Source organism: Notolepis coatsorum (genome assembly GCF_963971535.1).
Source record: "Notolepis coatsorum genome assembly, chromosome: 6".
In the NCBI taxonomy this organism is placed as follows: Eukaryota; Metazoa; Chordata; class Actinopteri; order Aulopiformes; family Paralepididae; genus Notolepis; species Notolepis coatsorum.
Genome location: NC_140170.1, coordinates 39,834,902 through 39,861,880, shown reverse-complemented (window position 1 = coordinate 39,861,880; position 26,979 = coordinate 39,834,902). Strand labels below are relative to the sequence as shown.

At 41.0% G+C, this 26,979-nt stretch overlaps 1 protein-coding gene across 1 annotated transcript in view; it reads left to right on the top strand.

Annotated features, from left to right (window-relative positions):
* The window catches only part of crabp1a (cellular retinoic acid binding protein 1a), a 90,422-nt gene extending 78,850 nt beyond the window's left edge, over positions 1 to 11,572 (top strand). The window contains exon 4 of the mRNA XM_084316150.1: positions 11,196 to 11,572. Coding sequence (XP_084172276.1) covers positions 11,196 to 11,246 — 51 coding nt within the window. The 3' untranslated portion in view covers positions 11,247 to 11,572. The remainder of the gene's footprint in view (positions 1 to 11,195) is intronic.
* The last annotated feature ends 15,407 nt before the right edge of the window (positions 11,573 to 26,979 follow it).

Here is a 26,979-nt window from a genome sequence, read left to right as displayed (position 1 = left end):
TTGTTTATTATTTCAATTTAGCTGGAAATACATTGCTACATCATTCAGTAACATTTGCAGAGCCTTATAACAAAAACATTATTACGGTCACCATTGTGACCAGTGGGATTAATCAACAAATTGTATTATTTATTTTTCTATTTCATTGAACATTGCACATGTTAAAAGCCATTTATTTTACTCAAAATGTGAGTATTACCAATACAAGTCAACTTGTGTTCTTAAAACAATGACAATAAACATAGTTTTATTAGGTTGAAATAATGTGGTTGTGTACTTATTTTTCTGTTAACTTATTATGGATTGAAAACTGAAAACCTTAATGCACAGTAACTGAACTCAATATTTTTAAGTTCTGGTAACTTATTATTATATTTTTTTTTACAGTGTAGTCTTGCGATCAATCAAAACTTATTTACACGATATACCTCACATTCACCCTCCATTCACATCCTGGTGTTCTCCATTAGGCCTGTAGGTGGAGCTATGACAGCACACGTACAGTACACACACCAATGGTGTGTGATGTGTCCAAAAATGAATGGGCAAATGTGAGTGAAATGGTCGCACTGTATGCAGCTGTTTGTCTGCATTGCATTCCCCCCCCCCCCCCAAACTCAGATTTAGGGTTGATACAACCATCATAATAATATTGTTAATAATAACAATAACAATAATGATGTAATAATGTAAAAATTATCATTAAAAAGACCTGATTATGAGAAAAAAAAATTACGATGCATGGAATATTGTTGAGGCACACTAGTTACAACTATATTTCAAACAGGCACTCCATGTCAAAAAGGTTGCTGACCCCTGGTCTAATGATTAGACTGTTGTGTGATGTGATTGATTGAAAACTGTAACAGATTGCAGAATGGGCACAATACAGTACGGCTCAATACACACAATTGTTAAGGGGATGCAGACCAGAGAAAGACTTTCGTCTTGTTTACATCAGGGTCCCCCATTTTCAATTCATAATGACATTTATGACATACACAACATACAGATATAATATATCATGACATTAATGACATACATGATGACATACGGTACATATATACAGTACTGTTACATTTGTGACCTACAATATATACAAATATACAGTACTGTTAAACAGAGATCCTAACAGAAAATATATACATACGAGGGGGCGGAAACTGTACATTAGGAGGGGTGGGAGGGGGGTTTGGACATTTACGGGGGCCAGTTTCATTAGTTTGCATTAGTATTAGACTCTAATCCTAATGATATATTCCTCTAAATATGACTTCGAAAACGGCCACAATTTCAGGAAAAAAAGAGTAAAACATTTAATTCAGGGGGCCCCCATAGCTCTCAGGTGATAACTCGAACCCTGCTCACAAGTCCTTTTCAGTTGAAGAACTGGCCTTAAATTCTTCCAGGGTTTTAAGCAATAATGATTAACAATAAAGTATTGAATAAATATTACATTATTATATAATATTATGTGATTCACTGTCCTTAGAAGTGAATGACTTCTTTTTCACAATCAAAATAATTTATGTATTCATAGTGATTAACTGGATACATGTTCAGGAACCACCTACATGGGAGGCTGCAATTCGAAACTGGCCCCCGTAAATGTCAGAACACCCTCCCACCCACCCACCCCTCCTAATGTACATCTCCCTCCTCCTTGTATGTATATATTTACTGTTAGGATCTCTGTTAACTACTGTATATTTGCATATCTTGTATGTCACAAATGTAACAGTACTGTATATCTGTATGTCATGTATGTCATAAATGTCATGATTAGATTAGATGATTAGATTAGATTAGATTTTTATATCTGTATATGTTGTGTATGTCATAAATGTCATTATGAATTGAAAATGGGATAAACAAGACGAAAGTCTTTCTCTGGTCTGCATCCCCTTAACAATTGTGTGTATTGTGCTGTACTGTACTGTACCCATTCTGCAATCTGTTAATTAAAGTTTTCAATCAATCAATCAATCAATCAATCAATCAATCAATCGTTCAATTCAATCAATCAATCAATCAATCAATCAATCAATCAATCAATAATTGGTTTTCCACAGCCAGGTGTATGGTTCAACCAGAATAATGTTCTACTTCTAGGTGTATGGTTCAGCCATAAGAATGTTCTACTTCTAGGTGTATGGTTCAGCCATAAGAATGTTCTACTTCTAGGTGTATGGTTCAACCAGAATAATGTTCTACTTCTAGGTGTATGGTTCAGCCATAAGAATGTTCTACTTCTAGGTGTATGGTTCAGCCAGAAGAATGTTCTACTTCTAGGTGTATGGTTCAACCAGAATAATGTTCTACTTCTAGGTGTATGGTTCAGCCATAAGAATGTTCTACTTCTAGGTGTATGGTTCAGCCAGAAGAATGTTCTACTTCTAGGTGTATGGTTCAACCAGAATAATGTTCTACTTCTAGGTGTATGGTTCAGCCATAAGAATGTTCTACTTCTAGGTGTATGGTTCAGCCAGAAGAATGTTCTACTTCTAGGTGTATGGTTCAACCAGAATAATGTTCTACTTCTAGGTGTATGGTTCAGCCATAAGAATGTTCTACTTCTAGGTGTATGGTTCAGCCAGAAGAATGTTCTACTTCTAGGTGTATGGTTCAACCAGAATAATGTTCTACTTCTAGGTGTATGGTTCAGCCAGAAGAATGTTCTACTTCTAGGTGTATGGTTCAACCAGAATAATGTTCTACTTCTAGGTGTATGGTTCAACCAGAAGAATGTTCTACTTCTAGGTGTATGGTTCAACCAGAATAATGTTCTACTTCTAGGTGTATGGTTCAGACATAAGAATGTTCTTTTAAATAGTGTATTGGTGTAAATAACGTTGACAACTTCAACAACAACACCAACAGCAACAACAAATGAACAAGCAAACTGGGGCAGCAGCAGAGTTCATGGGCGGAGGACAGATGGGAAAGCTTTTGTGTTGTAGCTGCCGGGAAAGCAGCAGAACTCATGTCCTCTGGGAAAGACCCACTGAGGTTAGGCGGTGTGATGGCGGTGTGGTGGTGGTGTGGTGTGGTGGTGGTGGTGGTGGTGTGGTGTGGTGGTGGTGGTGGAGGAGTGGGCGGGTTGGGAGAGAGAGAGGTGAGAAGAGCAGAGAGTCTCTATGGCCATCAACATGGAGACTCTGCTGCTGTCACAGTGCAACGAGATCGATGATCCCCATTAGTGCACAGGGGCTTCAACTCCCTGCACAGTGGCCGGTCAGGCAGAGTGTCATTGTCACTGCAAGAAATCTCCACTTTTTAAGAAGTAGGAATTTCATCTTAGACTGAGTCTTGAGACCGTATTATCTTCTTAAAACAAGTAAAACGCTCTGCCAAGGGGTTAATCAGACATGTTCAGAGGCAACTGGACTTTGAAATAGTTTGAAACAATGTCAGTGACACAGACCAGGCTGCAGAAACAAATTAGTGGGGGGGCATAACATTTTCTCGGGGGGGCACAATGGTTTTTCAACACAGGTTCCCTTTTATACGTTTCAGCTGGGACAGCGGCGCTGTGGCTTGCTTGGCGCTGCCCACGGTGCTGAACTAAACAGCAGAGAGGCAATTGAAAAATCTAATTTCTCTCTATCTTAGGAACTTTCACTTATACAAAAACAGACTGAACGGATATATATAACAGACCTGCTGGGGCAACGGACTGAGAGCAGGGGACACAAACAGGCTGGATAAGATGGTCAGGAAGGCCAGTAGCATGGTTGGGGTGGAGCTGGACTCTAGCGAGGGTGGCGGAGAGGAGGAACCTTGCTAAGCTCCAGGCCATCAGGGAAAACCCCTCCCACCCACTATACACAGACTTGGCTGACAGGAGGAGCATGTTATAGGCTCACACTACCTAAATGCAGCACTGAACGGCACAGGAAGTCCTTCATTCCGACAGCCATCGGACTATACAATGCATCACTGTGCCTCACTGCATCACTGAGCACAGAGTGACAATTACCATCTTCCTGGACTCTTACTTTTTAAACAGCACTGTGCATTATTACACCTACTGTAGACTTCAGTATATTTTTACTGTATTTATTTACTGTATCTTTTATTCTATTTTTATTCTATTCTTAGGCCATTTGTTTTGTTATTCTTATTCGTGACTTGTTCTGTAAATGTTTAATGTTGAGTGATTTGCAATGTCAAATTTCCCTCAGGATAATACATTTCTATTCTATATCTTTGAAAAGTCTCCATTTATTCAACACTGAATTCACTGACAAACTGAACTGAACTGACAAAAATAAGGTGTATAAAAAAGCAAACAAAATTTCTCCACAGGCTACTCACCATCATAAGTAGAGGCAAGCGGTGTTTGGGGACAGAGTGAAATCTTCTTAAAACACTGCTCCTCCACTCATTCCTGAACTTTTTTCTTAAGTCCTTCTCAAATGCCAACTGAATTAAATTGGCCTTAGTTGCGTCGATGAAGCATACTAAGGCCCTGTTTAGACGAGCGTTTTGTGAACAGAAACCGCAAAAGTCATCTTGCGGTTTCATTTTCATTTTTACGTTTAGACGAGCGTTTTGGAGTGGAATTCTCCGTGCAGACGACGCTGTAACGACGGAGACCCGCTGTCACACGATTGGCGCATATGTCACATGACGTGCTGTGAAGACCCGCCCTACTCTGCCTCTGATTCGCAGACTGTGGATGGGGAATGTGATTGCACCAAAGCAGAGTCACTCACAGACAGTGGTTCCACTCACAGACAGTGGTTCCACTCACGCCGCGGGACAGATTCTTGTGTATTTAACCCTTTCACTGCCACACGACAGCCGGTTGTGTGATAGTAAAGGGGTAACCTTCTGTCGTGTGGCAGTGAAAGGGTTAAAAGTACTGCCAATGTAGCCTTCAGGTGATCTCCGTTGATATAAGTCAGACATACTTGCTTTGTTTACGTCTCGGCTACTGGCGCATACCTGCTACCTGTGACGTAAGCAGTACGCGCGACCAGAGCCGTGACAACCCGTTCGTCATCGTTTTAACAGATTTATACGTTTTGATAGTTTAGACGAGATCGCAAAGCTTTTGCGTTTCTAGGAATTCCACCCTGGAAGGTAGTCTCACTTTTTTGCGGTTTCACCCCGTAAAAACGCAGTTTCCGTATAAACGAAAGGCACATCCGCAAAAATATTTTTGCGGATTCACCTGCTAGCGTTTCCGTCTAAACGGGGCCTAAGGCGATGTTCTGTAAAGACGTTCTTGAGGGTAGAAAACAAATTCTCACAGAGTGCCGTGCTAGCTTCAGTAGTCTTGTTGTTGACATCAGTGCCCACTAGGGCTGTCCCCGACTAAGGATTTGGATAGTTGACTTTGATTTATAAAAAAAAATTAAAATAATAATTATTACCAGGGTGGGCACAGCTAACTCAGTGGGCGGGCCCGGCCCCCTAATGCCCGCCCATGGCGCCGGGACTGCAGTGACAGTGTATTCACATTAGGCTTGTCACTATAATTTAGCATTTTTTTGTTGTTGTTGTTTTGCTCTGAGTGGAACAAGCTTATTGGTAGTGAAACAAGCTCATTGGTAGTGAAACAAGGTTATTGGTAGTGAAATGAGGAAAAATACACCTGTTTAAAACAACAGCAGCATCTGCTGACTGAAATGTTTCATTCTTGCCTTTTGCACAACACAAACACCCTGCAATAATCAAGCCTGTATCTTTCTGTATTTGTCTTGACACATCTACCGAGCGCTACATGAACCTTCTTGATGTTCATCTGACGAGCACTTTGGCAGCGCACGGAGCGTGAGAGTGCGAGGCCACTGAGACTGGCCAGTATGAGGAAGATGAGAGAACAGGAACGGGGTCAGGTCTTTGGGGAGAGTTCCTCAGAAACGGTGTTAACCATCCACTGGTCTCGAACTGCACCCCATGCACATACAACAACATGTGGGGCTTTATGAACCCAACGACTCCCCCGGTCATATTAATCTACCAAATACAGGGGCATTACTGCCATGTCAATGCGGCGGCCCCTCTTGTTCTTTCACTGTCTCGCTGTGGGATGGATGAAAGCTCGTCTCCTAGGGAGATGGCCTCGCTCTCATTTCCTTTATGTGGTGTCGGGGGAAATGGATGAATCTCCAGGGCGACTTCATACACTGTCTAATTCTATTAGCCGTGTCTCTCGCCGAGAGAACACTAGCTACTTTTTTTTTAATCCCCTCTTAATGAAATGTCCTTTCACCCAGCCACATTCCCTTTCATAAGACCTCACCGTGGAGATGATCCATCTCACCCTCTTCTCCCGGTGGCGCAGCAGCGCTTGACGTGGCGCAGGAGCTGCGCATCGGCGTGTTTATGTGTAGGACAGTGGAGGGATTTGTGTCTAGAAATCATTTGATCTCCAGTAGATATTATGGTTTGCGAAAAAAATTTGAAATCCTCTAATTGCACTAGAGCAGGGGTTCCCAAACTTTTTCAGCTCGAGACCCAAAAGAGAAATTTGGTGTTTCCCCGGGACCCAAACTTACAAAAATACATCATGAATTGCCATAACATACATTTATAAACTACTGATAAAGAACACAACAAACCATGAATTTCAAATGTATATGAAATGTATTTATTTAATTATAAAAGTACATCACAGCAATAATCAGAGTGTAATGTTAAGTTTCTCACCACCTCATAACATATGTACATACAATTTTGTAACACTTTTAAATGAACAAACATGTTCTACCCTCCTTTCTATTTCTCACCCCTTTTTCAACTCTCCATTTCTTAACCCCTTCCTCCGTCCATCAACCTTAAACCCCAACATTGAGCAACATTCTGATTAATTTGTACTGACTTATTTTAAAATTCTACTGACCTGACATCATGCTAGAAGGGGTATAATATTTCATCTATGGCACAATGAAATCTAATGAGAGGTATGTGGCTGGTTGAAGTTGTCAACCAGCAGATCTATTCTGGGCTTGGTTTTTGAAAGTGCTATTCTGAGGTCATGCTGAGCATTTAGTCTGTTTCTGTATTTGTTTTTCAGGTATGCTAGAGTAGAGAACCCAGATTCACATAAGTATGTGGTGCCAAACTGAATCAACACATCTACAGCTTTTCTTTGTATTGAAGACCCAATAAAAACGGGTCCGCGACCCATTTTGGGTCGCAACCCAGAGTTTGGGAAACGCTGCACTAGAGGATGACACCATGATGACGCCATTTTCGGCATGCGGGTCAGAGTTTATTCATCAACTGTATCTGTAGCGCAACTCCTAACACAACTCACAGGGTTCGAGTTATCACCTGAGAGCTATGGGGACCCCCTGAATTAAATGTTTTACTCTTTTTTTCCTGAAATTGTGGCAGTTTTTGAAGTCATATTTAGAGGAATATATCATTAGGATTAGAGTCTAATACTAATGCAAACTAATTAAACTGGCCCCGTAAATGTCCAAACCCCCCTCCCACCGCCTCGTATGTATATATTTTCTGTTAGGATCTCTGTTTAACAGTACTGTATATTTATATATTGTAGGTCACAAATGTAACAGTACATATGTATGTCATCATGTATGTCATTAATGTCATGATATATTATATCTGTATATCTAAATGTCATTATGAATTGAAAATGGGGGACCCTGATGTAAACAAGACGAAAGTCTTTCTCTGGTCTGCATCCCCTTAACAATTGTGTGTATTGAGCCGTACTGTATTGTGCCCATTCTGCAATCTGTTACAGTTTTCAATCAATCAATCAATCACATCACACTAATCATTAGACTATTGTGTGATGTCATTATTCAGTCTCATTATTAACCATCAATATTTGTTCATTTTCTTACTCACCTCTGATATAATAATGCCATATTTACTTATTTGCATTTTGCATCCGATCAAATAATACAACAATTTAATTTGAAGAATTAGACCAAATTTATGAACTTGAATGAACATTTATTTGTCTCTGCACTTATAAATCAAAAACTAACAAAAAAATCGAATGGAAAATAAATAGTTGTATGGCACATAACAGCAGCATTTACCTCCATTTACATCCTTGGCAAATAACCAGCTGTATTTAGTTTTCCAAAAGCTCCACTGACTCGGTCCCCAGCATTGTGGTGGTTGAGCAGCAGTGCAGTCTAGGTGGAGACTCTGGTCTGGCAGTGGCAGCCGCGGTAACACTACTAGCTGCTGCGCTAACAGCATTAGTTAAAGTCTTTGACTAGTCTTTGGCTTTTTTATAAAGACGAAGCTGTCCAGCCTTGTACAGCCTTGTGGCAGGTTAAGCATTTTTTCCGGCGGCATGTGGTGTACTGTTTTTACTTGAGTCGCAGACTCGCAGTTGCAGGACATAACCTTAAGCTTGCTGCTTCTTCTTCACCAATGGGTTGGAGGAGTAGCGTTAAACACACTCATGGGCGACGCATAGGGGCTTGGAGGTGAAACACAGCCTATTCCACAATAGGACCCACCGTGACACAGGTGTCACACATACTTTACATGTCCTGGAAATGTCCATATAAAGCGTTTTTCTTGATTTTACCTCATGGAGTCCCAAAGGGACACCAGTGGAACATCCTGGTGGGGTCATGTGACAGATCAAGCTAAAAAAAAACTAGATTTTTGTTGCTAAAAGGTAAGCTTTGCCCATTTAAGAATTATAATGCTTACATAACATGGTCTTTATGATATGTAACCTGTTGTGAACACATTTCTTGAATAAAATGATAAAGAAAACAATTGATAAAAATCACTGTGACACATACGTCACACCGGGCATATCACCTTAACATTTTCATGAAAATGTGATGCGATGACAATGCGAACAATTATTATGATCTGCTCAGTTAATTTGTCTGATTCAATGATATTTAGTTAATATATTTTATATTGTTCAATTGTTCAAAGCATATTAAAACAAATATCAGTCATATTTCAATGTAGTACCCTGTAGTGCCATGTAGTAGTACCCTGTAGTGCCATGTAGTACCCTGTAGTGCCATGTAGTACCATGTAGTACCATGTAGTGCCCTGTAGTGCCATGTAGTACCATGTAGTACCCTGTAGTGCCATGTAGTACCCTGTAGTACCATGTAGTGCCATGTAGTACCATGTAGTACCCTGTAGTGCCATGTAGTACCCTGTAGTACCATGTAGTACCCTGTAGTGCCATGTAGTACCATGTAGTACCCTGTAGTGCCATGTAGTACCCTGTAGTACCCTGTAGTGCCATGTAGTACCATGTAGTACCCTGTAGTGCCATGTAGTACCCTGTAGTGCCATGTAGTACCCTGTAGTGCCATGTAGTACCATGTCCATGTAGTGCCATGTAGTACCCTGTAGTGCCATGTAGTACCCTGTAGTACCATGTAGTGCCATGTAGTACCATGTAGTACCATGTAGTACCCTGTAGTATCATGTAGTGCCATGTAGTACCATGTAGTACCATGTAGTACCATGTAGTACCCTGTAGTATCATGTAGTACCATGTAGTACCATGTAGTACCATGTAGTGCCATGTAGTGCCATGTAGTATCCTGTAGTACCATGTAGTACCATATAGTACCATGTAGTACCCTGTAGTATCATGTAGTACCATGTAGTACCATGTAGTATCCTGTAGTACCATGTAGTGCCATGTAGTGCCATGTAGTACCCTGTAGTACCCTGTAGTATCCTGTAGTACCATGTAGTGCCATGTAGTACCATGTAGTGCCATGTAGTACCATGTAGTATCCTGTAGTACCATGTAGTGCCATGTAGTACCCTGTAGTACCATGTAGTGCCATGTAGTACTATGTAGTATCCTGTAGTATCCTGTAGTACCCTGTAGTACCATGTAGTACCATGTAGTGCACTACATGGGAATTAGGAATAAGTTTAATGTTTAACGCCCATGTGACATATATGTAACTTTTCAGATCTTTGCCATTAGGGGGCGCAATTTTGAAAATAAATTCAGAAATGTGTTCTTTGTAGTCTATTTAGTCAGTCTTAGGCCCCTCATAATTTTCCTTGAAGTAGAAATGGGTGTGGGTTCTAATGGGTTAATTACTCGGTTATTTAAAAAACTGAAAAGACTAATATTATCTATTAACAATTTATTTAGGTAACATAAATAATACAAATTCGTACATTGAAAAAAATATATATATTAAAAAAAAATGTAATATAAATTTTTTGAGAGACCCCCACAGCTGTTGTTGACTATGGGGGCTCAGACTCTATCTATGGGGGCTGACTCCCCATTGGCCCCCACATCATTCGAACACTGCTTGTGAGTCATTATTGCACCCAGACAGCCTTGTGTCCGTTTCACCGGATAAGAATTAGACAAGACATAAGCTGGAATCTGAATCATAACCATTCATTTCCAAGCCAGTAGCCAAACACTGGGACCCACAGAACAATCGCATGGCTTGAGCCTTGAGTCCCAAAGTGAAACTAACTGTCATAATACAATGCTTTGATTGTCATTGTCGGTTAACACTCTTAAGTGGGGCACATTTCCATAAGATTTGCATGCTCCATTTAATTGGCTGAGATTGAAAACACTTTAAGGCAAAGTATTTTCCACCCTTAAAATAGGACAATTATGGGATGTTGGAAAATTAGTGACTTCTGCTTGCATATTCAGGGGGATTTGGCACATTAAACCAAAATGAGGATGTTATATTATCTATATGTAATACAGTGAATTCAATATACGGGTACAGTTTTCAACATGGTCCAGAGTCATGGCTATAATGATATGTGTAATGTAGTGGAAAAACACACTATGCCTTAAAGGGGAATTGTGCCCATAAAATGTCAGAGGTCTGTTTTGACAGAGACAGAACTTTGTGGTATTCAAGCTTGCCTCAAAAATCTTTAGCAATTCATTTGATATTTGCTTCATGTTTCGTTTTGACCAGTACTGTTTTATGGAAAAATATATATTTACATCATGTCAACATCATTCAATTGTATATCATTATCTTCAACTAACACAACAAATCCCCTTACCAAAACCTCTCAATAATTCTTAAACCAAACAACATTTCACAAGACCATTTGGGGAGATTTGTGAGATAATATATGGAATAAATCACCTTTGTTTTTCAGTGAAGTGAGCAAAGTGTCCCTTTAACCCTTTCTACTGTACCAATCCCATTTAGAGCATCCATCAATCAAAACATTGAAGTCTCTTTGTTTTCCCCCTTCAGACATTCGGGGCAGATGACGTGGTGTGCACACGGATTTACATCCGGGAATGAAGCTTCCTGACGTTACCAGGACAAAAAAAGGAAAATAAAGGACAAAAACAAACAAAAAAACCATGGATACACCACAACGCTTTTCAACCCAGCAACCCAGCAACCCAGCAACCCTGCGCTACGCTTAAGTCAATACATGTTAAGTTCTCTGTAATCTTTCAGCAAGACCTGCACAGCCTGCACATCCAACAGCAAGATATCTGTATCCTGGTCCTTTGTGGTGTGTTTTACATTAAGTGCAGTGCAGTAGCTGCTCGCAAGATGCATTGTGTCCATATTTACACCCCCCCCCCCCCTCCCCCCAGTTGTCTTTGTTTTATGGTAGTTTAGGCATCGATTAGGCGTCCATGTCCAGTAACAAACAACAATAAAACATTGGGGCAAACTGTTTGCGTTTGGACTTTTCTTTATCTTTTTTCTCCCTCAGTGTTACTGGATACAATTCGGTTTCAATTTGATCATTACAGGAAATGGATTTTGAGCAAGACTAGAATTTGTGATGTTAATAAAGGATCACTCCACCACTTTGGGAACTACACTTATTTGCCATCTTCTCCAGAAACAGACAAGAAGATTGATAACGTACTCTCTCTGTGTTTGTCCAGTAGCCCCACATAGAGATCCAGGTGCACGCTATAGCCTAGCTTAGCACAAGGACTGGATGCGGTAGGGAGCAGCTAGAAGAAATACAACTCCCAACAGCTCCAAAACTGACGTATGAAAACTGAATTATCACATGTCCTCCTCACAGCAGAACATGTTGGTGAGATGTATGTCTGATTATCACATGTCCTCCCCACAGCAGAACATGTTAGTGAGATGTATGTCTGATTATCACATGTCCTCCTCACAGCAGAACATGTTGGTGAGATGTATGTCTGATTATCACATGTCCTCCTCACAGCAGAACATGTTGGTGAGATGTATGTCTGATTATCACATGTCCTCCCCACAGCAGAACATGTTGGTGAGTTGTATGTCTGATTATCACATGTCCTCCCCACAGCAGAACATGTTGGTGAGTTGTATGTCTGATTATCACATGTCCTCCCCACAGCAGAACATGTTGGTGAGATGTATGTCTGATTATCACATGTCCTCCCCACAGCAGAACATGTTGGTGAGATGTATGTCTGATTATCACATGTCCTCCTCACAGCAGAACATGTTGGTGAGATGTATGTCTGATTATCACATGTCCTCCTCACAGCAGAACATGTTGGTGAGATGTATGTCTGATTATCACATGTCCTCCCCACAGCAGAACCTGTTGGTGAGATGTATGTCTGATTATCACATGTCCTCCCCACAGCAGAACATGTTGGTGAGATGTATGTCTGATTATCACATGTCCTCCCCACAGCAGAACATGTTGGTGAGATGTATGTCTGATTATCACATGTCCTCCCCACAGCAGAACATGTTGGTGAGATGTATGTCTGATTATCACATGTCCTCCCCACAGCAGAACATGTTGGTGAGATGTATGTCTGATTATCACATGTCCTCCTCACAGCAGAACATGTTGGTGAGATGTATGTCTGATTATCACATGTCCTCCCCACAGCAGAACATGTTGGTGAGATGTATGTCTGATTATCACATGTCCTCCTCACAGCAGAACCTGTTGGTGAGATGTATGTCTGATTATCACATGTCCTCCTCACAGCAGAACATGTTGGTGAGATGTATGTCTGATTATCACATGTCCTCCTCACAGCAGAACCTGTTGGTGAGATGTATGTCTGATTATCACATGTCCTCCTCACAGCAGAACATGTTGGTGAGATGTATGTCTGATTATCACATGTCCTCCCCACAGCAGAACATGTTGGTGAGATGTATGTCTGATTATCACATGTCCTCCTCACAGCAGAACATGTTGGTGAGATGTATGTCTGATTATCACATGTCCTCCTCACAGCAGAACATGTTGGTGAGATGTATGTCTGATTATCACATGTCCTCCCCACAGCAGAACATGTTGGTGAGTTGTATGTCTGATTATCACATGTCCTCCCCACAGCAGAACATGTTGGTGAGATGTATGTCTGATTATCACATGTCCTCCCCACAGCAGAACATGTTGGTGAGATGTATGTCTGATTATCACATGTCCTCCCCACAGCAGAACATGTTGGTGAGATGTATGTCTGATTATCACATGTCCTCCCCACAGCAGAACATGTTGGTGAGATGTATGTCTGATTATCACATGTCCTCCCCACAGCAGAACATGTTGGTGAGATGTATGTCTGATTATCACATGTCCTCCTCACAGAACATGTTGGTGAGTTGTATGTCTGATTATCACATGTCCTCCTCACAGCAGAACCTGTTGGTGAGATGTATGTCTGATTATCACATGTCCTCCCCACAGCAGAACATGTTGGTGAGATGTATGTCTGATTATCACATGTCCTCCCCACAGAACATGTTGGTGAGTTGTATGTCTGATTATCACATGTCCTCCTCACAGAACATGTTGGTGAGTTGTATGTCTGATTATCACATGCCCCTTTAACTTTTGAAGGAGGCTTGAACATACAAGCACTGGAATGCAGTACAACAATGTCATATAATGAATCATTTTACTTGTGTACATTCAATATAAAATGTTTTCATACTTTTACTTAAAGTTGCAATAATTCTTTTTAAACTTCTTAAACCACCTGCCATCAGAAGGTCTCATTGAACTGTGGTGTCCTACTCAATCAACCCTGTGCCACCAGCAGCCAGTCTGTTGTTGTCATTTATTTTCTTTGTTGACAAACCCAGCCCATGCTTTAGCTCTGCCTGTTTTATAGTGGCTCAGGAGGTAAAGCGGTCGTCTGGTGATTGGAAGGTTCCCGGTTCGATTCCCGCTTCTCCTGCATGGGCAGCGTGTGGAAGTGTCCTTGAGAAAGATACTTTACCCCTAATAGCTCCCGATGAGCAGGTTGGCACCAGGGGCGGATTTAGGATTGTAGGAGATCCGGGGCTTAGCCCAGATAGGTGCCCGCGTTAGCGGGCACGGATTTTTTTTACTTCGACACCACAACCTTTAACTTATACCACCACCTTAAAGCGGACAAAAGGCACTAGAGAACACTTAAATTCACACCCTTTAATTAATGAAGCAAACTATAATAATTTATAATAATAATAATAATAATAATAATAATAATAATAATAATAATAATAATAATAATAATAATAATAATAATAATAATAATAATACACTGTGTTTGTATAGCACCTTTCATACAAGAATTGCAGCTCAAAGTGCTTCACAGCAGTACAAAAAGACAGGCATAAAATGAGCACAACATTGGCAGATCAAGAGCAATGCATAAAGTGCAGACATAAAGCATAAAATAGATAGCAGTAAAATAGACAAAGTCAAGGTAAGACATAGAACATTCACATAGTTTTTCATATTAGGATCAACTCGATAAAATAGTCAGTAAAATAGAATAAAATAATGCAATAGTGCATTGCAATAAAATAGTTATCATCGTATTTTTTCGGGAGGCCGGTAAGGAGTGCATTACAGTAGTCTTGAGATAAAGGCATGGATCTGGTTTTCAGCGTCCTTTTGATTTATAAATGGCCGTACTTTAGCTATGTTTCTAAGGTGGAAGAATTATGTTTTTGTCAACTTGTTGATTGTGATTTATAGCTTAGGTCTGAGTCTACCATAACACCAAGACTTAACTCACTCAAATACAGTTAGCAGCTGGATAGACTACAGATGGAAATTAGCTTCTGCTAAATCTGGTCCAAACATATTTTCACGTAACAATGATTAATTGTAAAAAAAAAAAAAAAAAAAAAAGGGAAAAAAAGGGAAAAAAAGGGAAAAATATATATATTTTTATTTTTATTTGTTGAAAATAGATTCAGGGCTTTTCAGAAAACATTCAAGTAGCCACCCCCTAGCCCCGCCCCTGGTTGGCACCTTGCATGGTTGCCTCCACCGTCGGTGTGTGAATGTGTGAGTGAATAGGTGAATGTGAGGAACAAAATTGTAAAGCGCTTTGGATAAAAGTGCTATATAAATGCACCATTTACCATTTATAAACCTATTAATTTAAAAAGTCTTTAATTACATTAATACTGTCAGAACAGGATTATCAAGTTTCAAGTTTCTTTAATAGTTGTCATACAGAAGTACAGAATACTTTTATACAAAATGCTTCTTACTGTTACGCTCCAGAGACTGTGCTAGACAAGATAAGTATCAAATAACATAGTATAGCATGTAAATTAGAAGTAGAAAATGAGGTCACAGTGTTCAGTATAGACATATGTACAATGTTCGATGCAGAATAGACGTAACTGAGTTACCATATAATATACAATACTATGCAGTGTACTAATATACAATACTATATAGTGCAAAGCAGAAATGGGATGAGGTACAATTTAGGTACAATTTACAGTAAGGTGTACGAGTTGTAGTGCAAATCCTTTATCAATAAATATAAAGTGTGGGGAGTGGGTGCTACAGTGTGTTTCTTTAAAGTGAGTGTGTGCGTGTGGATGTGTGTGCTATGTGCGTTTGATGGTTGTTGTGTAGCGTTCATTGTTCGTTGAGCAGCCTGATGGCCTGGGGATAGAAGCTTCTTCTGAGTCTTTCTGTGCTCGCCTTGAGACTCCGGTATCGCTTGCCTGACCACAGCAGTTCAAAGAGGCAGTTGTTCGGGTGACTGGAGTCCTTAATGATTCTCTTAGCCTTGCCCCTGCACCGCTTGTTGTAAATGTTCTGGAGGGTGGGGAGCCCCCCTCCAATTGTGCGTTCGGCTGAACGTGTCACTCTTTGTAGTCTGCTTCGGTCTTGTGCAGTGCTATTCCCAAACCAGGAGGTGATGTTGCCAGTCAGGATGCTCTCTATTGTACATGAGTAGAAGTTCTTAAGGATCTTCTGACTGACTTGGAACTTCCTTAGGCGCCTGAGGAAGTAGAGGCGTTGTCGTGCCTTCTTCACAACACTGTCAATGTGTGTGGTCCATGTCAAGTCCTCGGATATGTAGGCTCCGAGGTACTTAAAGCTGTTCACTCTCTCAACCGGTGCCCTGTCGATGCTGAGGGGGCTGTAGTCCTTGCGACCTCCTGAAGTCCACAATCATCTCCTTTGTTTTGCTGACGTTCAGGGAGAGGCTGTTTTCCTGGCACCATCCCGCCAGGACCTTGACCTCTTCCAGGTAGGCCCTCTCGTCGTTTGCAGAGATCAGGCCCACCACCACTGTGTCGTCAGCAAATTTGATGATTGTGTTGCTACTCCGCTGAGCCACACAGTCGTGTGTGTACAGGGAGTAGAGGAGGGGACTCAGAACACAGCCCTGGGGGGCCCCTATGTTGAGGGTGATGGATGAGGAGGTGCAGTTGCCTGCTCTCACCACCTGGGGTCTGCCCGTCAGGAAGTCCAAGACCCACTGGCAGAGGTCATAGTTCAAGCCCAGGTCCCTGAGCTTGGCTATGAGTTTGGAGGGGACTATGGTATTGAATGCCGAGCTGTAGTCGATGAATAGCATTCTCACATAGTTCCCCTTCCTCTTGTCCAGGTGTGATGCTGCTGTGTGCAGCACATGGGCTATGGCGTCCTCCGTGGACCTGTTGGGGCGGTATGCAAATTGCAGGGGGTCCATGTTGATGGGGAGGGAGGAGCAGATGTAGCCCTTTACTAGCTTCTCAAAGCACTTCATGGCTATGTTTGTAGGTTCATTATTTAATTGAAATCTAGTAATCCATGCATGAACATTATAATTTCTTTCAGCAAATCTCTTAGTTACAGGTTGTGCCAGCTAGGCAGTGTTATTTTTACTTGATCACTTTGGAAAAATAAGACCGTTATAATGGCTCCTTGCTGCCCTCTAGTGGTCAGAAAATAATGGGGCAGTTCACCCAGAATCAAAAAGCAGATACGGAACAGCTAGCCTAGCTATTGGCCAAAAACACCTTTCCCGGGGTTTTAAGCTAGGCTAGTGGTCCGGCTTCCATTCATTTGTGCTAAACCAGGTTACCTTGCAACCGGATAGCTTTCTACTGAACACACAGAGAATAAATTGGTATCTTTCTTCTTGTCTGACTCTGGAGAAAACAGGTAGGCATATTTACCATAATGTTGGCATGTTCCTTTAAATTTACATGTTGGCATGTTCCTTTAAATTAAAACTTGTCTTGCAGCTCTATTTGAAACAATCACAAATATTATTTTATTATATTAAAAGTTATTTTCCACCGAGGTCTGATAGGCGCTTGTTTAATTACTGTACATTACGCCCACATCTTCTGCAGTGGTATAAGGCAATTGACTGGAGAATTAGCACCACCTACTGCCTTTCTTGATGATCATAGAGAGGTTAGTTGAAGTTGAACAATTATTATGTATCAGCGCTGGAGCCTCCTTTAACCCATTTACCCACCGACCTATGGGGCGGGCAATGAGGACCTTGTAGACTCAACCACTAAGAATGATGTGCATTTAAGTATAATTTCAAATGGAGGACTTTTACTTTTGTCAGAGTACTATTCTATTAGGGTATTTCCACGTTTACTTAAGTAAAAGGATGTGTGTACTAAACACACACACACACCACACACCACACACACAGTATAATGTAAATCCAACAGAACACACACACACCATGCCTCATATCAGTCAGAACACACACACATCATACATCCTGTCAGTCAGAACACACACCATGCCTCATATCAGTCAGAACACAACAACCATGCATCAACATCAGTCAAGTTTGTTTATTAGTTGTCACAATAAAATACATGTACTTTATGGTGAAATGCTTGGTTCTGTAGCCCCTGAGAGTGTGCTTCATACAGTAAAAAAGTAAGTAAAATAATATTTTAGATATGTATATACTTTAGATTATATATATATATATTGTATATTATATACAATATACAATACAATATACAATCTAAAGTACAGTCTAAGTACAGTGAGTAAAAATGTGTAAACAGTGAGGTACAAATGCAGACAATGAGGTACAAAACTTTAAGGTAAGGTGCAAATGCAAATGAGGTATGAATGTAGTGCAAATCTCGTTAATAAATAGATACATATAATGTAGTGTTAAAGTGTCTAAAGTGAGTATTAATACGGTGAGTGTTTGTTTAAAACTGAGTGTGTGGATGTGGGTGCAATGAGTGTAGATGATGGGTTGTTGTTACATAGTCATTGAGCTGCAGTCATCACTGCAGTCCTTCTCACTTGCCCTGTGCTGTGCTGCACAGCGGGCCTCCTCCCAGACAGACCCGGGACACAATCGGCTTCCCCGTGTCTGACACAGTGCTCCAGGCAACACGATTAGAGGCAGAATGGTGCGGCGAGATAAGGCGAGACAAACTCCAGTCAAAGGAGCCCAAGTAGGGCCCTGAGATCCCTAGCGTGACTAATGCCACAGTCGCAAATGTATACAAGTTTTCTATTCATATAGCCAGAGAGGTGGCTATGAAGCATTTTGGAGTCTTTGCAGTGGATTGCATACATTTGGAGGAACACATGGAGACATTTGAGCAGTGTGTGTTTCGTTAGGGGAAACTGAATGAGACATACAAACGAGTTAACTTGAACCTTGTGTGGCTTGCCCTCAGTTCAATTTGTGTGGATAACGTTATTCCCAACAAAAACGAACAAAGTAGGGTCATAATCATCCAGTCTATCTGACCTATTCTGCTTCAGCCTGGCCCTAACCTGGCCCTAGACTGGCCCTAACCATGGAAGAGTTGAGAGAGAAACGTAAGTTTAAAGGCTGCCTTGAGGCTCACTGAAATGTACTCCACAGTGCACCCAAAGTAGATTTCAGTGAGCTTCAGTCAGCTACCCCCATTGACTTTGCATTGGTTTATGGCTAACTAGCCAGAGCTAGTATGAGGAATAGCATGGATTGTGTTGAGAAAGGACTCTACCGATCAGCATCATTGGTAAGTAAGAAATAGGGCTATGATTAAAATAAATGAGAACTATCCCTTTACATTTTTATTGTATTTTATACAAAGAGAAACAAACAAAACAAAAACAGATACGTACATACCGATACCATGCCATTGAGAGAGAGCGCTATCTCTTTCTTTCTTAGAAGCAGGCGAAGGTGATTAGCCTTTGGCCCTTTTCACTAGTTCAGCCAAGACAAGAATGAAGTACAAGGTATGTATTGGCAACATGAGAATGAAGCGTGGGATAGACAGCATGTACTGGTCATTTGGAGCGGATGCACGGGGTGCGTGTTCGGCTAGGTAGGATGGGTAGGGAGTGGATGCACAGAGTGCATGTTCGGTTAGGTAGGATGGGTAGGGAGTAGATGCACAGAGTGCGTGTTCGGCTAGGTAGGATGGGTAGGGAGTAGATGCACAGAGTGCGTGTTCGGCTAGGTAGGATGGGTAGGGAGTAGATGCACAGAGTGCGTGTTCGGTTAGGTAGGATGGGTAGGGAGTAGATGCACAGAGTGCGTGTTTGGCTAGGTAGGATGGGTAGGGAGTAGATGCACAGAGTGCGTGTTCGGCTAGGTAGGATGGGTAGGGAGTAGATGCACAGGGTGCGTGTTTGGCTAGGTAGGATGGGTAGGGAGTAGATGCACAGGGTGCGTGTTTGGCTAGGTAGGATGAGTAGGGAGTAGATGCACAGGGTGCGTGTTTGGCTAGGTAGGATGGGTAGGGAGTAGATGCACAGAGTGCGTGTTCGGTTAGGTAGAATGGGTAGGGAGTAGATGCACAGAGTGCATGTTCGGTTAGGTAGAATGGGTAGGGAGTAGATGCACAGAGTGCGTGTTCGGTTAGGTAGAATGGGTAGGGAGTAGATGCACAGGGTGTGTGTTTGGCTAGGTAGGATGGGTAGGGGAGTGACTGCATTGGGGTCAAGTCACTGGCCACCTCTGATCCAGCAGGAGGGCAGGGGCAAAAGAGGGGAAAGCAAGGGGAGCTGAGTGCACATTGTTCTTTGCCAATTGTTCTTAAGGACCACGAGTGGAATTGAATTCTGAAAATAGTGTGACTCATATAGCTATCTGTATTAAATATGCTACAAACTAAATTAAGGTGTGTTGTTAATAGCTTACGTTCTGACAAAAAGAAGTTGCAAAACTTCTTTTTGGGGTGCCGTGGGGGAAACAATTATTTCAGGGGTGTCTTGGTCAACACAAGTTTGGGAACCACTGCCCTAGAGGGAGGCAGGTGTGTTGAGTGGAACACATCCAAAAGTAGTGTGGCATTTGGGCATGTTACATGTATGTTGGATGTACACATATGTTTTATGTCTTCCTCTACTACTGTCTCCAGGATGTGTGTTAGTCACCACCGCTGTGATGCAGTCCCTGGCTTTCATTGAGAGTGATACTCCTTCACCATCTATAATAAAACACAAGATACTTGTGCCCTACAACCTACAACCCAACGTTTTTAGTTTAGTCAGTTTTAGTCAACTACAGGTCTGAGCATTTTAGTCTTAGTCAGTTTTAGTCTCGATTTAGTCTTTTTTGTTTTAGTCTAGACAGAAAACGGATGACTAGGCAGAAAACGGATGACATTTTAGTCTAGTTTTTGTTCATGAAAAAAATGGCATTTTATTCTCTTGTAATGCAATTCTATGTACCACTACAGTCAGTCAAATTCACATTAATTTCTATTGGGAGCATAGATTCATGTAGACGCCCCTCTCCCCACTCCCCCCATAATGTAATGAGTTAAAGATGTAAACAGTTAAAGACCCTCACCAGTCTTAAAATAACAAAAACAGTAAAGTGAACCGAACGTTTCCACAGCCCATGTGAAGCAGACATGACCCTTGGTTGTACAAAAAGAATATATATACATATAGAGCATAGAAGTGCTCTAAGAAAGAAGCAACGGGCCAAGAGTCATCATTGTTACTCTGCGGAAGACGGCAATAAGAGATGACATCATCAAAATTGCTCGCATTCAACGGGGGAAGCTGAAACATGGTGATCACTCAATATTTATCTATGAGGATCTAAGCAAAGACGCCATCGCGCGACGTCTACCCTACAAGGAGGTGATGCAAAAATTGTTCATGTCTGGCCTCAGACCAAGGCTAACATACCCGGCGCTGTTATCGATCGTGGGCAGGGACGACCGTAGGATTGGATTACACACACCTAAAGAAGCTGAGGAATATTGGAATCGATATGGAGCAGAACCCCCAAGGCAGAACGAAACACTGTCTGAAAACAGATAAGCCGTTTCATCTCTCTCTTTCTCTGTGTATATCAGTATTAGAATGACTTTATTTGTGTTCATCAAAAGTAGCAGATGATATGCAGGCCGTCTACACCAATGCGTATTGTGTATAATAAGATTCGTAATACATTATAATTTCAGACCTCTGGTCTCCGTGGAGACAAGAACATATCATTGACAATAAGAACAATCTGGAAGATTCTGGGCGTATCGCTCGACTGCTCTGGGTCACTTAGATCATTCTGGAACACAACAACAGTGTATTAGTACTAGTGTATTCTACAACCTTCTAGAATATAATGCACCATGACAACGAAGGCTTGCAACTCTAACATTAACAACCGGTGTGTATAAACATAGCATATGATCAATCGACTGAAGTTTAATCAGGCCTTAATAAAACTTTAAAAAAATCAACCACACCTAAACGTATGAGCACAACAAGGTTATTCTAACAATTTAAGTAATCACTCCACTGATGAAGAGATTGGCACATTGTAGCTCTAAAAGGCTCTGTTTTTCTATTTTATCTAATTACTCAATTCTGTTCTAGTGGCTTCTCCACGCTGAGTATTATTCTATCTCTCACTCCTTATTTTTATCTTTTTTTTATTTCTATTTTTTTTTCTCTCTCTCTTTTATCTCACATTGTTCTTTTCCATTGTTCTTCACATTAAGGTGTTAATATTTCTCTACAATCTTTTCCTTTTTCCTGATGTTTCCTACATATGTTAGTAGAGGGTTCAAATGAATATGTCGATGAAAGTTTATTCTCTTTTTTTTCATTTTTCACAATATTTCATTACAGTAAGGGAAGGTGCAAGACCAAAAGCGACATTCTATTGTATTAGAATGAAAATGTTAGATCCTATGGCAATTAGCATAGGAAGATTAGGATTACAATGCTCAGTTTGGGCAATCCGGTGGCCTAAGGGAGAGAGTCATACGCGGAGGATGTGTTTTTGGAACACAGGCCTGTACGACTCTCTGGGTGAAGGGAAAATAGGGGATTTTTATTTGTATATATATATGTTTTTAAGCTCAGCTCTCAACGGGACCTCAATAATTGGATGTACATCTATTGTAGCTTCACACTCCAGAAGCATTACCAAAAACTACACAAAAACATGCATAGATTATGGCTAGTTTGAATATAATGATATGGAACACTGGTGGGATAAACAAACATCACAAACGCAAAAGCGTGCTCACACTGATGAAAAAAAAACATGTGGACGTGGCTCTACTAAGCGAAACGCACATTTTAGAGGAAGACATAGATACGTTAGCGGATAACACATACCATAATATTAGTCATTCTTCTTTTGGTACGAGAACTCGAGGTGTAGCCATAGTCGTCAGACGTAAATTAAATATCGAATTAAAGGGGGTATGGTCGGATGCTGAGGGGCGTATAACTATAGCTAGGATTGTACACAATAACAGGAAAATAGCGTTGGCAGCGGTATATGCCCCAAATTTGTACGAAGAGGGTTTCTTCACTTCACTAACCGATGAAATGTTAAACCATCCCGAGTACTCATTTATAATAGGTGCGGATTTTAATGCCATTTGGAATCCAAGGATGGACAAATCTTACCTCGCCTTTTCCAGCGAACAAAAAAATTCATCTAAAGCATTAAAAGATTGGTCAAAGACTACAGGGGTAAATGATTTATGGCGTTCACTTAATCCCACAACCCGAAAGTACTCCTGTCGATCGGCGAGACATAACACATTATCCAGAATTGATTATGTCTTTGCATCCCCGAGACTATTTGATAAATATGAAGTGGAAATGATACCCAATGCGCTTTCAGATCACTGTTATTTACTCCTAAAAGCAACATTTGGTATACTATCTTCCCGGGCCCCAAGATGGCGTTTTAATACGATGCTGCTTAACAACAAGGAATTCATTACACAACTCAAAGAAGCTCTCACAGTATTCCTACGGGAGAATGCAAACGCGGTGCAAGACCCCAGAATAATATGGATGTCGGTAAAGGGTATGATCAAGGATTTCACGGATAGATTTTCCTCCATATTGCGCAAGAATCAATGCACAAAACTGTCTGAACTGGAAACGCTTTACTCAACGTTATTTAATTCTTTAAAATACAACAACTCAACTAGACTAGAAAATCAAGTTAACGTACTAAAAACAGAGATCAATGCAATATACAGACAAAAATCGGAAATGCAAATACGCAGCACAAGACAACAGCAGTACTCCCAAGGTTCTAAACCTAGTCACCTATTAGCCATGCGATTAAGAATTAATGCAAAATTTGCAGATATAACTGCCATTAGAAAACAACAAGTACTTGTAACAGACCCCAAAATAATAAACGATACATTCAAAGAATTCTACTCCGACTTATATAAATCAGAAACGACCTTTGATCAAAACAAATTGGACACATATCTTAATCAAATTATTCTCCCTAAACTTTCGGAGGACGACGCTAAACAGTTAGAAGCACCGATCACATTAGAGGAACTCAAGAAGGCCATATCCGAAATGAAAAATGGTAAGGCTCCTGGAAGAGACGGTATCCCATCAGAAATGTACCTTTCTTGTTGGGACATATTTGGACCCCTATTACTAAATATGATCTTATACTCAGTCAAGGAGGGGAGCTTCCATAAACACGACAATATTGCACTCATTTCAGTCCTTCTCAAAAAAGACAAAGACCCCACCGAGTGCGGTAGTTACAGACCTTTAAGCCTCCTCGGAACCGATGTCAAACTGTACTCTAAGGTAATAGCCATCAGATTACAAAAGCATATGACGTCTTTAGTTCATCCGGACCAAACTGGCTTCATAAGAGGTCGCCTGATCAATGATAACATAAGACGAATACTGCACGTACTAGATGCAGACAAAGAGGACACCATACCTAAGGCGATGCTATCCCTGGATGCTATGAAAGCATTTGACAGGCTGGAATGGTCGTTTCTATGGGCAGTATTAGAAAGGATGGGGTTAGGAAAAGGATTCATTGATATGATTAAAGTATTATACAAGGACCCATCGGCCATGATTACAACAGGTACATTCATCTCCAAAATCTTTCCGGTATCACGCTCAGCCAGACAGGGTTGCCCTCTTAGTCCCGGACTATTCGATCTATCATTAGAGCCTTTAGCACAATATATAAGACAATCCCAATACATAGAACCAATCGTAATCAAGGGCACACAACATAAAATTTGTTTATATGCGGACGACGTAATATTGTTCATGCAAAGCCCCAACACCACATTGCCTCATCTACTCAAGTTGATAGAGAACTTCTGTGATTTATCGGGATTTAAAATAAATTGGCCGAAGTCGGCTTTCCTTCCACTTAACACCCATGCAAAAAAAGACACAACCCTCCCAGGTGCGATACCCATGGTAAAACATTTTAGATGCTTGGGTGTGGAAATATTTCCCACCATAAGACAAACGGTGAAGCACAATTACACAAAAATACAGAACAAAATCAAAGACGACCTGGACAGGTGGGCAAAACTTAAAAACTCAGTACAGGCAAGGGTATCAATAGTTAAGATGGATGTACTACCAAGAATCAACTTCATCAGCTCAATGCTACCGTTACCCCCTCCAGAGGCCTACTGGAAAAAATTACACTCCTCCACATACACATTTATTTGGAATAACAAACCACCTCGCATAAAAAGATCCACCGCACAGAGAAATAAAGCAGACGGTGGCATGGCAGTTCCAGATTTTTTCCAATATTTTAAGGCTTACACATTAAGACCATTGACAATATGGTTTGATCCCCAGGCTTTGGTATCCTGGAGAGAATTGGAAGAAAACATAGTAGCCCCACAGAGACTGAAGGACATAGCACACACTAAACTTCCAATCAAGCACTGTGAGCGAAAATTTGGCCCCATAATTACCCATGCAATCCGAACATGGCGGGAAACACAAAAAAAATATCCTAACCCCCAAAAATGGCATAATCACACTCCCATATTCAATAACAATGCACTCTTAATGGAAAAACGTCCTATAAGATTCCCTATATGGGAAGAGCAAGGCATACACTCATTAGGGGATATTTTTAATAACCAGGGCTTTTGTAGTTATGGAGAAATATGCACAAAGTTTAACCTCACCGAGTCCACATGGCTTTTTTACATACAGTTACGCCTATGTTTGAGGTCTCACGGTGTTCCATTAGACATACCAGTTGAACACCACAGATACCACAAATTCTTCTATGAAAGAGAAACATTGAGAGGTTTTGTATCAGGTTTTTATTATCAATTACTAACATCCTCGTATGAAACCCTCCAACTAGACACTGTCTGGAGGAGGGATATACTGTAACACTTCCTCCGGTCCTGGTCCTGTGGGACTAGGACTCAGACAGTCATATTCACAAGTACCTCCCATTAACAATAACACTCGATCAACATTGCCACCCGGTGGGCTGATGCCAATCTGGCATCAGCTCACACACCAACTCATTGTTATTTATTGTCAGTTGTGTTTGTTGTGTTTATTGTCTATTGTCTCCACTTTGTTAGTCTTGTGTTCCCCTGTCTGTGGTTTGTAATTATGTTTAGTCTGGTTGGTTATTTGTTATTGTTTTCCAGTGTACTCTGTGTTCTATTGTTTCTGTCTACCACACCTGTGTCTTGTTTGTAAATTACCCTCTGTGTCTTGTCAATTAGTGTGTGTATATAGTCCTGTCTGTCCTGCCCTGCTGGGCGCGATCATTGTTAAATGTTACCTGTGTGTGTTAGTCGTGTATGTACCTTGTGTTGTAGTAAACTGTTCATCGTCACGCTCTGTCTCCGGTCTCATCTATACTCTGCCATCTGGGTCCATCATGCCAAAGAAGCGTAGGACTAATCGTAACAATATACCAGACCTGGAAAGTGACTTTGATTGGCAAGAAGCATGGGCAAATGTCCGTCTTACATCAAGGAACCCGGACCATCAACAAATCAATCTTAACTATATTCACAGGACATACTTGACTCCTATAAGACTGAACAGAATGGGCCTGAAACAAGACTCAAAATGCTCCCAATGTACAAATGGAGACGAAGGGACATTTATGCACATGTATTGGGACTGCCCACCAGTTAAGGCATTCTGGAAAGATGTGACCCATCAATTATCAAAACTCGTATCTTGGAATATTCCAGTACACCCCTCTGTATTGCTTTTGAATGATGTTTTTGAGTTTGCAGTAAATCCACAGCTAAAGAGATTGGTTTTATCGGGTATCACAGTAGCTAAAAAACTGATCGCATCACGCTGGTTTCAACCGGAAAAAATGTGCCGGAAAGTTTGGTCTCTTACATATCTCGATGTGATTTATCAAGAAATATCTACAGCAAGAATTCTGGGTCTCAACGAATCCAAAATGTCAATGTGGTTAGAAGTGGTGGAGAGAATAAAAGCTAGCTTATAATGGTAGTGTCTGGTTAGGAGTGAGGGATAAGGGAGGTACTATCCAAGGAGGGGTCCGGGAGGGGGGGTTCGAGCTGGAGCATATGT